General features: G+C 33.5%; 1 protein-coding gene across 1 annotated transcript in view; it reads left to right on the top strand.

Annotated features, from left to right (window-relative positions):
• LOC117211777 overlaps nucleotides 1-17,948 on the top strand; it is a 377,618-nt gene extending 359,670 nt beyond the window's left edge. The window contains exons 26-31 of the mRNA XM_033456000.1: nucleotides 198-456; nucleotides 4,026-4,137; nucleotides 4,346-4,468; nucleotides 4,642-4,796; nucleotides 16,790-16,869; nucleotides 17,552-17,948. Coding sequence (XP_033311891.1) covers nucleotides 198-456; nucleotides 4,026-4,137; nucleotides 4,346-4,468; nucleotides 4,642-4,796; nucleotides 16,790-16,869; nucleotides 17,552-17,720 — 898 coding nt within the window. The 3' untranslated portion in view covers nucleotides 17,721-17,948. The remainder of the gene's footprint in view (nucleotides 1-197; nucleotides 457-4,025; nucleotides 4,138-4,345; nucleotides 4,469-4,641; nucleotides 4,797-16,789; nucleotides 16,870-17,551) is intronic.
• The last annotated feature ends 3,939 nt before the right edge of the window (nucleotides 17,949-21,887 follow it).

Raw genomic sequence — 21,887 nt, 5'->3', positions numbered from 1 at the left:
GCTTTTTTCGTACATAATAATAATTTCTGTAGCAGGAAAAGACTAGTAGTCCGTTACTAGTAGGGATTCTGTTGAAAAGATGTAACAGAATTCTCGGATAGTGTAGAACGTTCGAATATTAGAGCATTCAGATAATGGAAGATTAAAGTTCCTCATGTTTCTTTATGTGTTTTATTTTTTATAATAAATGATTTCAGACCATCACAAAAATCACCGATTCCCTTGAATCGTTACGACGATTTCGTGGATGATTTGAGTCACAGAAGCAGATCCCAGGAACAAACACCGGAACCGCGGCTCGTGGCAAAAGCACTTTATAATTTTATCGGGCAATCTCCACGGGAATTAAATTTCCGTCGCGGTGACATAATATTTGTACGTCGCCAGGTAGACAAGAACTGGTACGAGGGTGAACATAATGCTATGATTGGCCTGTTCCCATCGAATTACGTTGAGGTAATTTCACTTGGAAAACATTAACCTTTATATTACTCTTTCTTCTTGGTATACAATACAATTGTACTATAGTATGCATCACAAACAAAGAGGTTCTTATTAAATTAGTATTTTGATCAAATACTTGTTCATACAGGGACTGGTCAAGTAATATGTACAAGCGAAACTGAGATAATTGTATAGAAATCAGAATTACTAGTGATCTCTATTTATTATATAGATTTATTTGCAGTGATTGAAATCAGAGAACGATAATTATTTAACTAGAATTTAATGTAGTAATGTGATACAACTAAAGACAACTAAACTGATGGTTCACAACTCAACTTATAACTTACAACTAACAACTCACAACTCAAAATAACTCGACAGCTCACAACGACTCGACCAACTCATGAGTAACGATTAACCGGCAACTACTCGCAGCTTCCTCGCAACTGCAACTAGTCGCAAGTCAATCGCAACTACAACTACAACTACAACTACAACTATTCACTACTAACTGTACGCTTTCTCCTCCAAGACGTCTCTTTTTATACCAGAGTTTTCGATATTACTACAACGTACACGTGTTTTGCAGTTGTTGACCTCAGGTGGTCAAGTACACCTTTTTTAATTACCTAATGTACTAAGGGACCATGGGCATATGGCCCATCGCGATTTTCTATCCTTCCCGGCCCGCTAGCACTTTTATTGTTTTCTAGCTGTAGTTAAGCTACAGCTACTAGTTTAGCTGTTTCCAAGAATTAATTTCCGAGAAAATCGAAATTGAAAATTCACTGCTTGCATATGCAGTCGCTTTTTCTAATGTTTCATTTACACGACTTTACTATTTTGTTTTTTACTTAAATTAGTTTACAGTGGAGATATCGAAAATTGCTTGCGCTTTCTTGAATCTAACAGCTCATAAATGCCACGCGGATGTTCTATACAAGCATAATAAGTGTTATATGTACATATACACGGTGGGAAGGTCATAGTAGTATAGTCCAACAGATGGTGATCCTATGTGAAAAAATAAGAAAAAATTTAGCCTAATAAAATAATTTCGTCTGAGGTTTCGTTTTCGAGAAAATCGAATTTAAAGATTTGTCAGGTTTACTTAAATTTTGCTAATACCGGACTCAACATAAGTAAATAGTCGACAGGAGTTTCTACCTACTACTTTGAAAATGAAGTTGCAGAATAAAACTTTTTCAAATAATGCTGCGTTTCTGAGAAAAATAAATTTGAAAATGTATCAGGCGCGTGTACCGTTAGTCCGTAATTAAACATGCGTATTTCCTTGAAAATGAGGCTAATCAGCAAGCCTAACTGAAAAATGTTATTTTACATTTTTGACCTATTATTATATACCTAGTTGGTACTTAGCCAAGTTAGAGTACACTCAACAAATTTTCAAACTCGATTTTTTTTTTTATAAAACTTTATATAAGTTTGGGATTGATATTATTTTAACCGGTCGCCGTGAGGTGGTCAGCAACCGATGCTAACTCATACACTGTCACGAACGTATTATAGGAATAATTCAGTGTAATGGTACTGATAGGTTTAGCGAATATCTCGGAAACTAAAGCCAAGGTACAGTAACATATAGAGGCAAAAGTTATTCAGAATCATGTTTCTGACAACATATTAAAAAATCGAAATCGGTGTGGATAGTATAATTCTAAAGAATTATTATACTAGTTGTATTCTATACTTTCTTATTATTTTTTTTTATAAGGAACCACGTCATGCTCGTTTGCGGGTAGTATTATTCGATCGTACAGAATTACGAAAGAGATTCTGAATTCTTAGAGTCACCCTCAAAACTGTTACAATGATTGACATTATGAGTTACAGATTCAAGAAAAATATATGTTGTTGATCAAGATCGGATTGTATTGCAAATTAATATAACACTATTATGCTTTTACATATTCAGAAAATAAAAATTTAATTTCGTTTTTAAAGTTAAATATAATGTTTCATGTTTTAGAAGTGGATTTCAACACTTTTGCACTGTATCATTGTATTACATTCTGCTATATTTTACAATTTTCCATTAAGAAAGTCAAATTTGTATTAGATGCACATCGCATGCGTATGTTGCCATTAAAAGCAGAACGGTTTCCCACGGGAAAATGTTCATTAAACGCCATGAGCTCGATTCGCATAGATAAAGAAAAAGAACGTTGTCCATCTCTGTTGTTTATAGACATTTCTTATATACCTATCTCTACGGACATATGCGTTGTTTATGCTTACTTTTCACGTTCACCTGTTTGAAGAACTAACTCTTTTTGCAGTAACTCTTTTAGTTTATATTTATTACTGCAGTAATACCTCGATGAGTGATACCAATTTACTATTATTGATGCTTACTTTATGATTGTATCAAGTTGACACGTATCCGCAGAGATAGGTATATCACATAGGAAACTTCAGAACTAGAAAGCTTTGAGAAAGATAAATTACGACATATATTACCTCCTTAAATGGATAAAAGTTAGTATAAGTTGTAGAAGAAAAATGCGAACTGTCTCTATCATTTTCTTCGTGAAATTCTAAATGCGTCAAAATGACGCGCCCCGTAAATCTAGTGTTAAACAAAATTTATCAATGAGATAGGTAGCTAAGAAACTTGAAAGAAAGTTCTATCAGATTGTAGCAAATCATTGGATGGTCATTCTCGAAAATCGAATGAGCATGACCGCAGAAGCTTGGTCAAAATAATGAGAATTCCGGTAACCCTTAAAAACTGTTTTGGAGTGGACGTTAGTCCGCATATTGTTCGTAAAGGTTTAACACCAGAAGTTTATATAATACGTGTTAAAGTAGAAAACCCGCTGTATACCACAAGACATCGAAAACTAGGATTACAATTCGCTGAAAAGTATATTAACTGGACAGTTGATTATTGGAATTTTCAATAAAATTCGTCTTTTCTCAATAGCGTTTTTCTGATTTTTATTGAATTTTTATCTCATAATACGAATCATTGCAACAGTTTTGAGAGTTATTGTATATATATTGAATATTGGTATTAGATTCTATACACTCATGTTTATTAAACATTGATAATATTACATTACAACGAAGAATTCTTAAAATAAAGCTGTTTGTTAGTACACACATGTACAAAATACCTTCATGTTATAGTTAGCTCAATAATTATAAAAGTCAAAAATGTTATATTAATTCTTAATTACTATCATTGAGTTATTGGTGATAAAAGTTTGGATTAGTTTATTTGTTTGTAGTTGTAGTTTATAGTTTGATATATTTACACAAATTAATATAAAATGCTTTAAAATTACATAATTAACACCTTCTTGTGAATCGCCTACGATTCAATAATATTAATTGAAATTTAATGTAAAAAGAAGATAACGTTAACGATAAGATTATCTATTTTTCTAATCTTGACAATCTATTTCCTTTTTTCTACTTTTTTTCAGTTAAGCTTTAGCTTTTGCTAGTAAGATTTCGCGCCCATATATCTTGTAAATCACTTTACGATGAACAGTAATAATATTTGAAAAATGTCGACTTATAAAAAAATAACACTATCTTTTAAATTACAGATTTTACCTTACGATGGTATGCGCACGACCCCAAAGAAACCTTACGAGGGTCAAGCACGAGCTAAATTCAATTTCGTCGCCCAAACAAATCTCGAATTATCTTTAGCCAAAGGTAAATATAAAAAATATATCAACATATCTCAGCAGCAAAAATTTATACTGAATATTAATGTAAAAAGACATATCTGCTTTTACGTGATCAGTATTTAAGTGACAATGTAGGAAAGATGTATTTTTATTTAACCAACGCGCACTATATTAATGTAACGAAAAATTTCCGGAATCAGTACATCATCAATGCAAAACCATTATTCTTTTAGGGGAATTTGTGGTCTTGACAAGAAGAGTTGATGAAAACTGGTATGAGGGACGTATCGGAAATAGAAAGGGAATATTCCCCATCTCCTACGTTGAAGTTATGACAGAGCCTGGCCTTAGATCAGGTATTACTCACTTCCTACTATGTAACTACAGCAAAAACATAATATCTGTGTGAGTTTAAAATAATGCTTTATTTTGTTTAACTATTTTGTTCTATATCTATTTCACGTAATATATTTTTTACTTATACTTTTGATATTCAATAAGTACTGTAAGTGACTTTTGTTAATTATAGAAACGCCAACACAAAACAAACCAGTAGCCTCTCCAGCTGCGCATAGTCTTTTGGCAAATGGATCAGCTGGGGGGAAAATGAGTATGGGATCCCATCACTATATGCCGTCCATACCAGTTAACATTAACACAACCCAGCCACATTACAATTCACTGGTTAGTAGTTTAAAACACACTTTCATTATATTAATTTCTTCAGTGGTCAATAGTATACTATAAATATTGAACAAAAAAGATAATAATTAGAAAATATTCTAAAATGATTGAACGAAATGATATGCACAATATATCACCCTTATTTCAAAAATGAGCACAAAAGCACAAAAAATTAATTTATTTTTCAAATTATTATCATGAATTAGAGTTCAGATTATTATCCTTTAAGATTGTTTAGGATTATAAATTGAAGATTACAAAAATGATATTTGATTTTGGTTTATAAGCATTATCTTTCTAGTTGATAAATTTGGTTAAAAAAGTAATATTTTATTATATTTAGATATAATTCTATGCCGAGTTCTAGCTACATATAATATACTTATATATTATACAGATCAGGATTATAGTGATCTTTATTTATTATATAGATTCATTTATTGTGATTGAAGCAGGGAACTATAACTATTTAATTAGAACTTAATGTAGTAATGTGACATAACTAAGACGACTAAATTGATAATTCACAACTCAACTTACAACTGACAATTAACAACACAGCTTACAACTCATGAGTAACGATTAACTCGCAACTACTCGCAACTGCAAGTAATCGTAACTCCAACTGCAACTGTTCACTACTCTTTCTTTTTTTCTTTTTTTTTTTTACATCGAGAGAACCTTTATAAGCATCCCGCGCTCCCCCGGGAGAGGACGCGACGTAATGCCGGATACTATTGACTACTCTCTCTAAAAAAACGTCCTCTTTATACCACAGTTTTCGATACTCCTACAACGACAAGTGTTTTACAGCTGTTAGCCCAAGAGTTGTTGCTGGACAAGTACATCTTTCTTTTAACCTCACAGTATCTTAAAGGGGCACGGGTATATAGCCCATCGGGATTTCCCATCATTCCCGATCTGTCAGCAGTTTTATTGTTTTTTACCTGTAGTTCATCGAGATTTCCCCAACGGTTTTTTCTCCTTACTACAATATAAATATAGTTTTTTTTTCAAAAACTAATTGTTTTAAATTGTGTCACTTTCGTAGCAAGATTAACTACAATGTTATCATTATGTCATATCCTGTGACTTGGGTCTGTGATTGTGTCTGTGTCTATCTCATTAGAGGACCAACCTAGAAACTTGAGAAAATATTTTACATCAAGTAACTAGTAAGTTTACATTAGTAACGTGATTCAAAATTGTTACTTTAATTCGAACGATTTGAAGGTAAGGTAAGGAACTTGAAAGTTTAATTGAATAGAAAGGCTGACTAGAGGATTGGAATGTTTAATCAAGTGTATGTTGCAGCGGTTACTGAATTTCGAAATTTCTCCTTTAACTGTTGGTATTTTATCAACTCTATATATATGTCGGAGAAGGATCAGGAATAAGGTTGTGGGCGTTTGATGAATCTTCATTGGAATCGGCCATCGTCGTGTTATAACGAAGGTACGGTCTGTTAATACGAGTATGGATGCTATCGACAATCAACCGCGGCGGTTGGACACTCGCGATACTAGTGATGTTGGTCTTAGGTTCAATAACGAATCCGCGGTCGACGGGATGATAGATGTACGTGCTCACAAAAATCTAAATCGGACTCTTTGCGAAAACGTGGAATATCCACCGAGCGTATAGACTCTAAGTAACTCGCTAATACGACCTCACGAGAGAATGACTCTCCGTCGCGATGCTGCTGCAGAGGAAAATTATGATGGGGTGTGTCTGAGGACACGAGATCATCGGATTCGTCGAGGATACCCTTCGTTCAGAAGGTGAGGGAATTTGGCGTTGCTGCTAATTGGTCAATTTCCATATCGGTGGTTAGAAAAAGATGCTAGCCGCCCTCGAGGGAAAGTTGCTAGTGGGAGACGCCGTTCGTTGAAAAATAGGTCTCTCCTATCTTCCGGTAGCTGGAACAAAGACTGTTTGTTTGAAGGACTTTAGTCAACTAAATCCTAAGATTTATAACGGGCACTCAGGCTAGCTGAACATGTACTCCGGAGACGCATCGACATCTGGCAATCATCTTGCTCGAAGAATAGGGTCTGCGTGTGGCGAGCCACGGGACAGAAACCGTTGGAATTTTTACTGTCGCGTGCCGCCACAAATATTTCTTTTAAGAAGAGCTATAGAATTACTCCATACCTTTGTTAGACAAAGCGTTCATCCCGTGACCGCGGCTACGTTTGGCGACTGGCTGTCGCCTCGAGCCCAAGCTCATTATCACAACTCGCGAACAATTACAATCGGATTGAATAACTACAATTGTTTAATTACAGCTATAGTAGACTCTAGATTACAATGTTGCGGGATTATCCAAAATTCCAAAGGCTCCGTTGTTCTTTCATCTCTGACATATATATGTCGGAGATGAAAGGAAAACCGGAGCCTTCCCTTTGCAATTTTGAGGAAGCCTTCTAATGCTTTAGCCTAGATTTTATCATAACTGTAATTAAGCAATTGTCATTTGTAATTGTTTGACATTTGTGAAAGCGAAAGTGGGTTCGAGGTGACAACTGGTCGCCGAACGTAGCCACGGTCACGGGATAAACGTTTTGCCTGACGAAGGTGTGGATCGGTTGTATTGTTCTCCCTAGAAATCACATAGAATTGTATTTTAGAGATGCTGATATAATGGGACACACGTTGTATTAGGAATCAATCTCCAGACAGAAACTGCCTAGTATCGGCGTTTGGATCTTTCTCGATGTTTCCAAAGAGTATACAACAAATTTTGACAGAAATTGCCTAGCAACAACGATTGGAACCTTCTCGATGTCTCCAGCGAGCATATAACAAACAAAATGCAGTCGTACAGCGAAAAAGATTTTCATCAGATATTCATTCGTGTGATCGCCTTGGAAAGTGATACATCGAGCAATTTACCGAGTGTCTCAGCAATCGTATTTTTGTGTTTAAAATTATTCTACGCATAGCAAGAAGTTATCCCGTTGACCGTGGATTCGTTAGAACCCCGGAAACATTGTTAATAGTGTTAATTAAATTCATTATTCGTTAAACCTATCAATCCTTAATCTCATTATTCGTTAAATTTATTATTCGTAAAACATATTATTCGTACCTCTTATTGTTCGTTAAATTTATTATTCTTTAATCTAATTATTGGTTAAACTTAACGTCTGTTAATCTTATCATTCATTAAACTCAATACTCATAATATTTTGTAAAATCTTGTATATTCGCGTAAATATAATCTCTGTCTCGTAAAACGATGGCTAACTCAAACAAAGAATCGTTACGCGTCTTAAATCCTAATGATAATCCGACATATATAACTCTCTATATGTGATTTCATCGGTTATGTAACAAGGGACATTACAGATAAACGTTTTCGATTGGAATCGCTATAGGATGCCAATGTTAGAGTTATTGGCTGTACCTCACAGTTGAATCCCATAGGTCCATACAGATTCTAGAATGGCTTTGTATAATATCATTTTGCTTTCTAGATTTACTTTCGAACTCTTACCTATGAGCCAGTAGAACTGTCTTACTCTATCTTTCAAAGAGGCACTTCCTGGGAAGAAAAAGACTTAACAGGGGGAAAGGCTTGGCTTGACGATTGAAGATATTCAAATATTTCGGTTTCGCGCGAAGTGGATTTGAGAGGAAATGATTTGGATACGGTAGCTAGATAAGAAGCGAATAGGTTGGCCTTGTCTATGGGAACAACCTTGCCCAATTACCATAAAGAGAGTGAAGGGGAGGAATTACCTGCTACGGTTTGTTGAGTTTCTTCGCGGCTTTCCAGAGAGAGTAGTTTGTAATATATTGTGGGAGTCAGGTTCTTCAAATATTTTTGAAAACATTTATTTCTGAACTTTCGTAGAAATTTTCTGAGTTTTCTGGTTGCGTTGTTTACTTTCCGCTTGGGTATGTGCTATTTTGCCATAATCTTCGTAGCTTCCTTTTATCTTCGATTTCTTTCTTTATAGCGTCTGGATTCTCGTGCTGGGTTATATACTCTAGCTTTTGAATAGAAGAACGAGCTGCATTTATTATGTTGTTCGCCAGATACTCGACTGTTGCATCTATATCTTCTTCCATTTTTAGTGGTACTAACGTTGATGTTGAAATGTTGAAAGATTCTCTAAAGTGAGACTAGCTAGTTAATTAATATGGATAACAGATAGAATTTCAATAAATGTAGAGCAGACTGTTGCATAAACCGGTAAGTGATCTGAAGACAAATCTAGGGAAGAATTAAGTTTAATATACCTTGGAGATAGATTTGGTTATGAAGAAGTCCAATAATTCGGGTAACTTGTTTGCGTCCGTAGGCCAGTACGTGCATCAATGTAATTTAATTTATTTCATAAAATACTTTCGTATAGTGATCTACATTGGAGTGATGTTTCTACTATTCCAGTGAATATGTTTAGTATTAAAATCACCCCTGCTATAAACCTGTAAACCACACTTTTAAAAAAATGATCAAAATCCTCTTTTAATAGAATGTACCTCGAAAGACATATATAGCAGATATTGTAAACGGACTAAGCCAATTTTGAATCATAATGTTAGTTGCTTGGAGGTGAACCTTTTTTTTATGGTGGGCGTTCGTAGTTCTTAATATTGGATTTTATAATAATATCTGATCTGCCATGTGCCCTGCCACTGGCGAGCTGAGTGTGATAGGTATTGTAACCATTGACTTTAAAGTAATCATTGTTTATAAAACGAGTTTCAGAAATAAGCATTATGTCCATTTTTTGACATAAATAATAACCGGTATTATCTATTTATAATATAGACGGGCAAGTTTTCTTCGCCAATTAATCATCACTTTTGCTTTGATATCACCGAACGAGATGATGTTAGCATACAGTAAATTAAGAAAACAAAGTTTGGGTGACCGCGGGTTAAGAACGGAACGCGCAAATGGAAAGAGTTTGCAAATGAGTTTGATAACCCGTTTTCTTTTTGTACTTTTGTTTATTTTATGCGTTCATTAAGAAACTACATAAAATTACGACAGATATACTTATAACGTAAGATAATTAACGGAAAAGTATTGTTTGATTAAGAAATAAAATAATTAATTATATTATACAAGGAAAAAGATGTTTGTAGAATATAAAACACTTGTTAATAAATAATAATTTCAAATGTATGATAGATACATTAGACAGTCGCAAGCAAGTAATAAATATTTGTTGACACAAATATTTTAATAAGAATACAATGTTAAGAGAAATCGTAATATTAACATTATTCGCTCACTTACTATTACTGCTTTCTGAATTTTCATACTTTGTTTTGCAATTTGTGTTTCGGTCAGACTTATTAAATGTACTACAGGTTATCATAATAAATTTTTAAATTGTTGCTCATCTTCTATTGTCATTCTAGTACAGGTGTAGCCAATGCACCCATTTTGTTACGTTATTTTATTTATGGTTTAACCCAACATTTTGTTTTTCTTAAGCTATTTTGTTCTGATTAAGTTTGCAACATTGCAGCGATTGCAGTATACGTCTGCTTATCCGTTTTATTTAAAGGTAGTATGTAATTAATCAAATTGAACGAAATTCGTCAGAGAGCTATATACATGAAAGTCAAAAGGATACATTTCTGAGAATACTTTCTGGCAGTTTCTCTCATGTCATTTCTCAAAAGCAGAAAATTTTTCATGTACTTGCAAACGGACGCACAACTTCAGAGTACTCTCGCAACTATCACAGAAATATTCAAATAATCTTGTACCCTTGAAGTACACATGTATAAAGAATCTGGAACTTAGAATAGTGTCCGAAGCTCTACAAAAAGTACCTACTTTGTTTCCTGGAAATGCGCACGTTGCGGGAACTAATGATAAAAGATCAACTAACTTCGCAACTGCCTGATGCACAGGTTTCCCATTTTGATAGGTAAATAACGGTGTGCAAGTGAGAGGCTCGATTAGGCAAGCGAGAAATCAGCAAGAGATTCAGACTAGAGTCATACAATCGTTGATATGACTGGCGTTACGTTGCAAATTACGGACGTTGCAACGATACGTTGTTAACGTCACGTAACAGTAACGTAACATATCGGTCGGTGACGGATAGTATAAACGGTCTCATTCAAAATGCATATTTCAATGTTCTGTCGAGTCGATACCGGACCGTGCTGTATAGTGTAAATTGATCTTAAAATCAGTCACACGAGCTATGTTCGTAAAATAACAATACACTTCGTCATTTTAATGCTCAAGTGACCCCAGCCTCAAATGTGCGCATAAGAAGCTCAAATAGCTAGAAGTTCAAGTGTGTAAGCGAAATAGAAGTGTAGTCCAGCGAAAATTACACTTTATTGCAAGAGCTGAAGCGAGTAGCGTTAGCATTTTGCACTTAACAGCGTGCAATTTGGTTACTTTACATTTGCAATAGCGAGATTTTACGTTTGTGAAAATTGTATCATTACTGTTCGACCGTTCGCGGAGAGACGCGGTCGCGGTAGGTCGCGCCTACGAGAGTCCTAAATTCTCGTTACGATACGATGATCGACGCCGCGAATCAATCGATCCCCTATTTCGGTTAGGATAACAGAGGTGGTTGAACTGATGATAACACAGAGTTAACAGGTTAAAATATTCCTAATATTATTCCAACAATTTTTAAGATTTTAGTATTTACGCGTGGTGCTTGTAGATGTGTGTCTCAGGGAAGTGTAAATAACAAGCGAAAATGATGACTGATCAATGTACGGAAAACCATTCAAAAATGTGTTTGTTCAACGGATAAAAAACCAGTGAAGTTCGGTGACGATGTTGTCGCGGAGGAAAGCTATTGATTGGTGTGTTTAGCGCGCGGGACCATCGGATTCGTTCATGGCAATTTTGGATAGGAAAGTGAGGGCAACGGTCATTCCTGCTAATTGAATAAGTAAAAAGCTGGTGTGTAAGGTCAGTCACCAGCATAGCCGACACATTCACTGCTTTGTTCGCCGCTTGGCAATGTGTTCAAATCTTTTCATTACCAGCTATTGATCTTTTTATCTTTGTTCCGCACTTTATGAATTTAAATAATCATTCATAATTGCATATCCAAAACTGCAAGGAATGTTTTCGAAAATCTGTTCTGACGACAACACGTCTACAACAATCGAACAATTAAATTCTTTGATATCATGGCTGAATTCAATCTTAGATAATAGAAATAAAATATAAATAATATGAATTGCAATTATGTTAGTTTTGTTACCCAAACCTACGGCCGGCGGTCTCACAATGGCCGGATTTAAAAGACAAATCAACATTAATGGTAATCATTTTAAATATGCATTTGTGTACGGCATTGTAATACGAAGGATCCGTGGAATACACAAGTTCGCCCCATCTTTATGTATATGTATCACATATAAGCATAAAATAAGAGTTAGGTGCGCGATAGCTTTTTTAATTTTGTCCGCCCACCGCAAAATGATCTCCAATCAATACTAACGCATACGTTGCTGCGGACTATAGGCAGAATTTACTCTAGTATTATGCGTTGTTATATATTGGCGAATATCTCGGAAGCTAAAACATGTGTAGACATGTGTAGATTACATGTGTAGAAAAAAGCTGTTTGAGATCATGCTCTACACAACATATAAAAAAATCATGGGAATTCAAGACGGCGTCAGCTTTCTAAATAGTTATCAAAACTTTTAATATCATGCAGGGTGTCCAGCTCCAGGAATTAAAAGATTTAAGGGGCGATTTTTGAAGCTAAAATAGAACGAGAATTATGAATAAAAAATATTGTGTTTGCGGCTTTCTTTGTTAACAATAAAAAATTGGCTGGAATATTCCTACGCGCGAGCAAACCTCCCTACACGAATGAAAGTAGGGCAGCTCGAGCATCGAGGAGCACAGTGATCCTCGGCTCGAACGACATATGAACAGCAGCTTGCCTCATACAAGTCGCAGAGAAAAAAACTATGCCATTCGGAGAGCAAAACGATCCTGTGCGATATTTTGTAAGAAAAATCGTAGATTTAAGATTAAACCTGCTTACTTCATTATGAAACGCACAACAACATGCAGACAACCACCTTATGGAATTTCCGAATAGATGTGATCCGAATCAATATTTCCCCTAATCCCTATCTCCATAAATAATTAATAAACAAAAGCATATAGTAAGAATATTTATATATATATATTATATATATTACATTATTATATTCTATATATTATATATACTATATTATTATATTATATACAATATACTATATAATGAGGTGCTACTGAATGTGTTTGTACACAGTTTTGCATGAACCACATGCAATTTCCATACAAATGTAACTAAAAAATGGTCATTGCCCATTATAATATTCACATACATACGTATGAAATAAGAAATGAAGAAACAAAAGGAGCTACAAAAAACTTATTAACTAAGACATTGTTTTAAGGAATAAAGTATATAAATATAACAAAATAATAAAATAATATAAATTAATATACAGTCAAATGAGAAATTACACTTATCGCATTGAATAAATAGTTTTCGCTTTCATTACCGAAATGATACTAGTCTTGCAAGATTATTCTAATCGTTTTTAAACACATCTGGTGAGCAACCTGTTGATTTTCTCAATAGCCATACCCATGCATTTAAAAAGGAGATCCTCAGATATTCTGACTGTTAATTTCTGTTCCTGATTAATTTCGAGTTATACAAAGGAAACGATAGCATTAACGAACGTTATCGTAAATTTTTCTTTTAGAAAGTTAATTGTAGTTTTAGTATAAATCAAAGTTATTCCTTCATGTAGATTCTTTTAGACCTTTTTACTTTTTGAACTTTTTCATTATTAATCATGTTTGCAGAAAAACTGGCTATATACACATTTACTGTAATATAGAACGACTACTACTTCTGTTACGATTTTTCTGTGGATATTCACGGACGACACATTCGCAGGGCGTGTGTGAACCTTATATAAATATTGTTAGTATGTGCTTTTGTTTATTAATTATTTATGAAGGGAGAGGATTGAAGGAATTTATTGGATTCTGATGAGTAGGCAGATTTAACGTTTAATCTACCATTTTTCTTACAAAATATCGTCTCCGAATGCGATAGTGTTTCTCTCTGTGATTTGTACGAAGTAAGTTGAGTATTGTTGTCCGTGTGTCGTTCGGTTTGAGGATTATTGCACTCCCCGGTGCTCGAGCTGTCGTACTCTCTCTCTTATTCGTGTAGGGAGGGTTGCTCGCGCACAGGAATATTACAGCCGATTTTCTATTGTTAAGAAAAAAAGTCGAAAGCGCAATTTTTCTTAATTTTTGTCTTATTTTGTCTTTAAAAATCGTGCTTTAGATTTTTTTTACTGTGACCGAATTTGTAAAATTGTGAAATGTAATTTCTTATAAATCGAATTCTATTTATACAGAAGTTTCTAATATAACCGTATCCATCACAGTAGTCGTCGTTGTTGTCTATCGAATAGCTGATGATACAATAACGATATCAGCATTAGTATCTATAGAGTGTCTCACGTTAAACAAGTTATTGCAACTTCGGTTGCTTGGAGGATGTTTTATATGCTATTTACTTATTTCTTAAGGTGATTAAATAATCAATTACCGGCCGGCTGTTTTAATACTACCGGATTAATACTACTATTCTCACCCATCCCAGCTTTGAAACTAACGTTGAGTGACAGAATATTTTTGTGTGTGTAAACTCAAAACTCAAAAACTCAAAAACTAAGTCCGGGTGCTGGTTATATCGTTAAATGTTATATGTTATATATGGTATATAACTCTCAACTCAAATATCGATCTTACCACTAATTTTGTACGGTGGCGTGTGAGAGTACGAGGTTCGAGATAATCCTAACCGAGTTGAGGTGAGACTTTTGGCCATGCTTTTTCATTTGCGAAAGGCTCTTAGGACGATGGAGTAGAACGACTGCCCGCTTCACAGTTTTCAACATGCGCCGATCATTTTCTTGGAAGTATTCCTTTCGTCCAACATCTAAGTGAAATATTACATTTCCTTGGGTTTTGCACTTCCGCTCTCGATTCAGCTCGGCCATCGCTTAAGTCATTCTCTCGATATCCACCTATTGCAACGTAGGTGGAACATCCTATAGATACTGAAGCCGATATCGTTATTCTATCCCCGGTTATTCAATAAGCAGAATTCAGTGGATGGTACTAGAATTTTTGTATTAATATCTTAGAAACCAGTAAATACCTGAAGCTAAAATTTTATATTTGGTGTTCATCTCCATCCTCCACTCATATCAAATTTCATCATCGGTACCTTTTGGAACTACTGATGTGTTCACGAGTGTGCGACGCTTTTACTCGAAATATAAAGCCGTCGAATTTTTTGCATAGACTCACCTCTGTAAAGTAGCAAGTATATTGTATGTAAATGCCGGTATCTTGACTTTAGAGTCTTCCAATGTCAGAAAATCTGTTATTTATTAAATATAATTAGAAATCAGTATCAGTAGAAATGACTATAAATCAGCCTCGAAAATTTGGATTAATTAATAACTTTTGTTTATTATACATATTATACATGTATTATACAAATTACATGTTATTGATGATATACTTCATTAGTGTATAACTCCCTAATATATATGTATATGTCACATTACCACAAAAGCATATCACAAAAATAGCAAAATAGCTACAATATAAACAAATAAAGCAAACTCTAGTAAATATAACCATATTAAATTTACGCTACGAAAACGGAAACCACCAAATACGCAATTGAATGGCACGCACATAACACAAACAAGGCAAGTTAAATACTAGGACTCCACTTAGCACACAACTTACATGGAAGCGACATACTAAATCAATTATAGACAAAATACGGATAAAAAGAAGACAGATGTACTGGCGAAACTATAAACTCAGCATGGAAAATAAACAAAAAATTTACAAAACGATAATAAAACCAATTTGCACGTACGGAATACCATTATGGGGGACAGCAGCAATGAGCCACATAGACAAACTAGAGTCGCTACAATCGAAGATACTCAGAATGAAGAAATTGGCAGGTACACAGTAAAATACAAGGAAAGAATCGCAATATATCTAAACCAGTTGGCTGTCGAAGAGAGCAAAATTCTCATAAAAAGAAGACTAAAGAGAAAACACCCCACTGACCTAAAGAAGTAAAATAGACAAACTCGAACATGATATCTCGCTGGGGGTAGCCATCCACATGTTATTTAGCGATAAAGCTAGAAAAATTTACCGAATATCCAGCTGGACAAATTGTAAAGTACAAGTTAAATAATAAAAATAAAAAAATAAAAAAATATATGTATATAGTGGAAGGCAAACGATTTATCCTGAAAGTACTATCGAAATTTAAAAAATGAAATATTAGAATCTCTTTGCAAAGTATGTAGTTCAATTTTTAAGTTAACTGCCATTGGATTATGAATCAAGTGATTAGCTGGAATAATTCATTGGCTATTAGTGACATTTGTAGTATTCCAAGTTTATTTTAGACATATAAACATTTTATACTACTGCATTTTGCAAATAAATTTTCTTTGTGTAGACGGCAGCTTGGTTTGAGAGATAGGAATTGGGGAGAACGTAATCGTCGACGATCTGTATAGCTCACAATTAATTGGGGAAAAACCTGCCATACACACAAAACGCGCGCACACACACGCGCGCACGCACGCACGTACACTAAATAAAAGACGAATACAAATAAAAGTAAAGGCGTGAGACACGACTGCACACGTGGACCAAGTGCAATACCTATAACTGAGTTTAGTAAATGGGTTTCTTTGTTTATACCAAACCAGTTCTATGTAAAGACTCTGTACCCTTCTTTCTTGAAATAAATGCATTTTCAAGGAAAAATAGGGAAACACCCGCCCAGCAAGCGGATTATCGCGGTTCGAATCCCGATTTCTATCTATATTTAATTTGATTTTATCTCAATTTTTCACTTTCATATTGTTTTAATATACCTTTTCTTTGTTGCAATTTCTAGCCACGGATGGGCGGTAACAAATTATATGTTTCACAACTTAACGAAGCATTACATATCGACACCCATTCTGAACCAATACCGTAAGTTTCTTTAAAAAATTCCAAATAAATTTAAATCTCCATGTTCAAAAAGTTACTCGTTTTAATCGGCAAAAATATTTAGGAAGAAAATTTGTTTTTAAACAAAATTACTTCGCTGTTAACATCACCCTATTATTGAAAAAATTCAAGTTGTACATATTATTTACTTGATATTTCAAAATATATTTCAGTTCTTCATAGTATTATTAGATAAACTTCTATATCAAACAAAAACAAAAATAACAAATAAGAAACTCCAGTTCTGATGTCAATAAGATTGTGTATTCTGATCTTTTCCTTCACATTTGACAGTAGAATTACAAATTGCATTTGTCTTTTATACAACCTTCGTCTTAATACCTCAAACATATCGTGTTTTTTTAGTTTCGTGTATGATAATATGTAGATATTCCATATCTGTTTCTTTAAATGTTGATAAGACATCTCTTAAATTCGAAATGGCAATAAACATAATCGTATTAAACAGACATTTAATCTATCTATTAAAAACTATGACGAGTACTATATTTTATGTGCTTTATGTATTTTATATGCAATTTGTGCATTTTAGTCTAATTTTTAAATTTCGCATAAATACATAAAAATTTATAGTCTACTTATCAAATAGACTTCTATTTGATGGAATCAGTAAATATTTCAGTATTTCCAAATATCTTTTCAGATACCGAGCTCTCTACAATTACAAACCACAGAACGAAGATGAGCTCGATTTAAAGGAAGGTGATACGGTGTATGTGATGGAGAAATGTGACGATGGTTGGTATGTTGGTTCCAGTCAAAGGACTGGTTACTTTGGCACATTTCCCGGAAATTACGTGGAACGATTGTGAGAAATGACAACAAGCGATATCGAACCGCCGTCGTTTACCTTTTACCAAAGCACTAAAAAATCGAATCGTTAATAATAATAAGTTTTAAACGTTAACGATAAAGTTCAACGATACTCTTGTCACTACGGTCTTTTGCTATTCGTAAATTTTCAACGCTAACGGAAACGTAATATATAAGATAAAAAAGAAAGAATCAAGAATGAACGCATAAATATATACAAAAAAAAAGACATGAGCTGATCGAAACTTTATCGTCGGATTCACGAAAAATTCATGGAAAATGAAATCTAAACTTAAGGCCTCATAACATATATGTAGTGTATAATAATATTTAGTAATTTACTATACAACATTCATAAGAAGCGAGTGCGTCAGGACGACGTTACGAGAACATCGAAGTAGAAAATGAACATAATAAGATTGGGAATGTTTTATCCGTGTATCTTTATCTAGATCCACGAGTTATCAAGCCGGATCTGTTCGTGTGAACGAAATAATGTATAAATAACATGCAACTTTTCACAAACCCAAATCCATCGAATCCACTGTTCGTTAAAACGGGATCATTGCGAAGGTTATACTTGACAGGTCGACACGAGGAGTTTTTATCAAGCCTATGTAACTTCTGTGTAATTATAAAACAAGATCCTCCTATCGGGAGGACTATCTGGTTTCAGTAACGAACGTAATTATTCGTATTAGCCGTTTAACTGATCAAGCGACAATCGTATTGTATAGTTTCTATCTACTTACAGAGAGATGTTTGAGATCAAATATCTACTGTAATGTAGAAAAGATATCTTGTGTAAAAAAAAAATATATATATATATATATATGTATTAAATTGAATATAGTTCCCGGATACTAATTCTCAACTGGTACAGTTGGATTGTAGTCAATTTACAGTTTCAGTTGGATCATTTCATCATAGAGTACTTTATTTCAATACACTGAGATCGTTTACAGAGTTTTTATGATATAAGATATAGGACACAAATTAAAATAAAATACCTTAATTCTTTCAAAATATAGTTGTCTAGAAAATAATCATCAAGATTTCTCGTATTTCTCAGATATAGAGAAATATTTATTTTTAGTTTATAAAATTTCAGTAAATTCTAATAATTACTTTATCAAGCTTTCTTGTGTTTCTGACGTCAAATTTAATTTTTTAAACTTAAGTACATTTTAATAATTCTATAATCAAAATTTTGTGTACTCCTGATATCGAATATAAAAGATATATATTCCTTACAGCTTTTCAAAATTTCCAAAAAAAGTTTTTAATAATTACGTTATGTATGATAATATATATATAATTGACAACTTTCTGCATTGCTTGTATTTTTCTTATATTACATTTTCAAAGAATTAAAATTAAGTGATCTACGCATGTTTTAAATCTACCCTCAACTATTACGGTAATATATCATTCAAAGACATCAGTTATGAATTGTGTAATCCTTTTTGCATTTTTTCATATAATGGAATTTTTAAAATAGATTATACACTGATAACAGATCACAAATTAAAGTGAAAAAAGATTAAGGAAAATTCGACAATGTAAAAATAAATATGAATTGCCGCTTGGTCAAAAACATTCTGGAAAGCGACGTTGATGCTTCAAAGTTTATTGGATTACGACATTAAACATGAAATTAAACCGAAAGATTCTATTTTACCTCCGTTATACTTTTGGTTATACACCATTTTCTGTGACACGTAAATAAACAAGATGACTACGGTGAGCAAAGAATTTCCACTAAACTTTGCTAACGGCAAATTAAATTTGCGATGTTAAAGAGTCTCTGGAACAACGCAATACTATCACGGCAAAGTTTTTTTATGTTAAAAATGTTTAAAACTTTATCTATGAAATTTTTACTACAAAATTTTCATTGCGAAATTTTCACTTCTAATCTACTTCACGTCAAATCTACCCTATCAAATTGCATAAAATATTACTAATTATATAAATTTTATAAATTATACAAATTACAACATACGTAAATTCTGTTCTGCGACTGTAAATCACGAAAGAAAAGATATTCACCGCCGAAAAGGAGACTAAAAATTTGCAATTTTAGCGGAAGATTTTCGCATCATTTCAGAAATGATATAAACGAACGGAGAACCCGCTAAGTTCATTATAGTAAATTTACAGCCAAAAATAATGTTCGCTGCCACAAAAAATATTTTACATCGGTTTGGTAAATCCGTTAAAATGCAAATATCTCTTTGCCGTTAGTGAAATTACGAATTTTTAGCCTATATTTTAAAACGGTTTTGAAACTAACCAAAGATAAACGTTTTGAGTAATTTGATCTCGACCCAAGTACATAAGTAAAGTTTCTGACGAACCTAGTGCGAGGTTTGTCTTGCTTCGACGACGTGTTCACGATGCGAAGCGTAACAGCCAGTTTAGACGATACGGTATTTTGATCGATTTCTTGATTTTACTTTCTTTGTTTATCTATTTCACAGTATGGATATGAATACGTTTTCTGCCATGTTTCGATATTACAGTGGTCAGAGAAAAAGGAGCATCAGAAGATATTGGATACATCCTGTTGTGAAAGATAGGTATCAATTGGATTCCTATCAGATTCTCATGTTTCTATTAAGTACAGAAGAAATGAAATTTTCGTATGTCAATATCTATAACTATGAGACTAGCATCAATCACGAATAGAAAGTTATGGCATGGTTAAGGACAGTTTTTAATTGTTATTATTGTATACAATCATTATATACATTATACATATTATATATAACCTAATTTTTAAAATTGCATAAAACACTACATTAAACATTACACTAAACACTAATTTTTGTTAACCCTCTGCTTGCATTAACCCTCTGCTTGCAGTATGGTTTTTCCAGTCCCAGACGAAACTGTCAATCTTCGTGGTTGCTGCATCTAAAAAAGCTTGCAACTACAAGGTCTTGACTACGCAAACACTGTTTACTTCATTCGATTCAGTTTTGGATACCATGAGGGTAAAATGAGCATTGTACTTTCAGTGAACCATATTGCCATCCACATCAGTCTTTTGCTAAGTGAATCTTCTTAAATGCGTAATTTTTTTTTATTTTGTTACATATATCAATTTCTTGGTGACCACCTTTTTTTTATTTAAGGTGTTTATTACACTCAAGATACAAATTTTTTAAATATCTTTTGGTGTTCACAATAAACGGTGAATTTTTGTAGTGGTTTTTTAGGCAAAAGTACCGATACGCGACGGTACGACGTAGCCATGTTATAATATGTGTCGGCGCTTTACATTTTTCGTGTTTAATATGATTATTAGGTTTAAGCCGCTGGGAGAGCGGAGCTTCTGTGTGATTTTGTTTTTGTTTGTTTTTTCTGTCCTGAAAACTTGGTTGCAAAACAGGACGCTTCGGTAGCTCGCTTTTCTTGATGACCACCTCAGTGTCTTGTATGACTCCTATATTTTTCATAAATTAGTACGACATATGAAACCTTCTTTTTTCGACGCGTGTCTCATATCATTTTTCAATAATAAATAATCTACACAAAAATCCCGCAAATTTAGATCTCAAAATAATTATACTATTCTAAGACTGATAAATTTCTTTTTCGAAATATGGGTAGGTCTTATGGGTAGGATCCAACAATATTATCTTTTAAATATTTGTTTAATACGGAACTGTATACCTTGAAACAAATTCCCATTTTTTCATAACTTTCATTAACATAATTTAGATTTAGACATTTGGCTAAAGTATCCTTTGTATAATAAACTAAGGATTATAATAAGTACTTGAGAATTTTGTCAGATTTTTTTGAAGTGCAAGACAATAAAAAACCAGATTTGACTGAAAGAGCTGATCGCGTTAGTATAGGCCATGTTGCGGGCGGAGGGTTAAGTGCAAATATTGAAATTAGAAATGAACTAGATCCCTAAATGACAATAATTTTTAAATTATCGATGATCGAATTCTGACAGGGTCATTATGTGCTATAATTTTTTCGTTCATAAGATTCATTTGCTGATTATTTAGAAGGATTAAATGATAGATATGTGGCTTATGATAGAACAGTGATTATATTCATATGTGCATTTTCATAGCTTTCTTTGTTAAGTTTATAAACTCTCGCTTGAAATTCTAAAATTTCGTCATTGTTGAATATATATAATG

The sequence above is a fragment of the Bombus bifarius genome, unplaced genomic scaffold (genome assembly GCF_011952205.1).
Source record: "Bombus bifarius isolate JDL3187 unplaced genomic scaffold, Bbif_JDL3187 scf7180000008243, whole genome shotgun sequence".
NCBI lineage: Eukaryota > Metazoa > Arthropoda > Insecta > Hymenoptera > Apidae > Bombus > Bombus bifarius.
The sequence above is the reverse complement of the archived record's forward strand: the minus strand, read 5'-3'. Positions and strand labels throughout refer to the sequence as shown.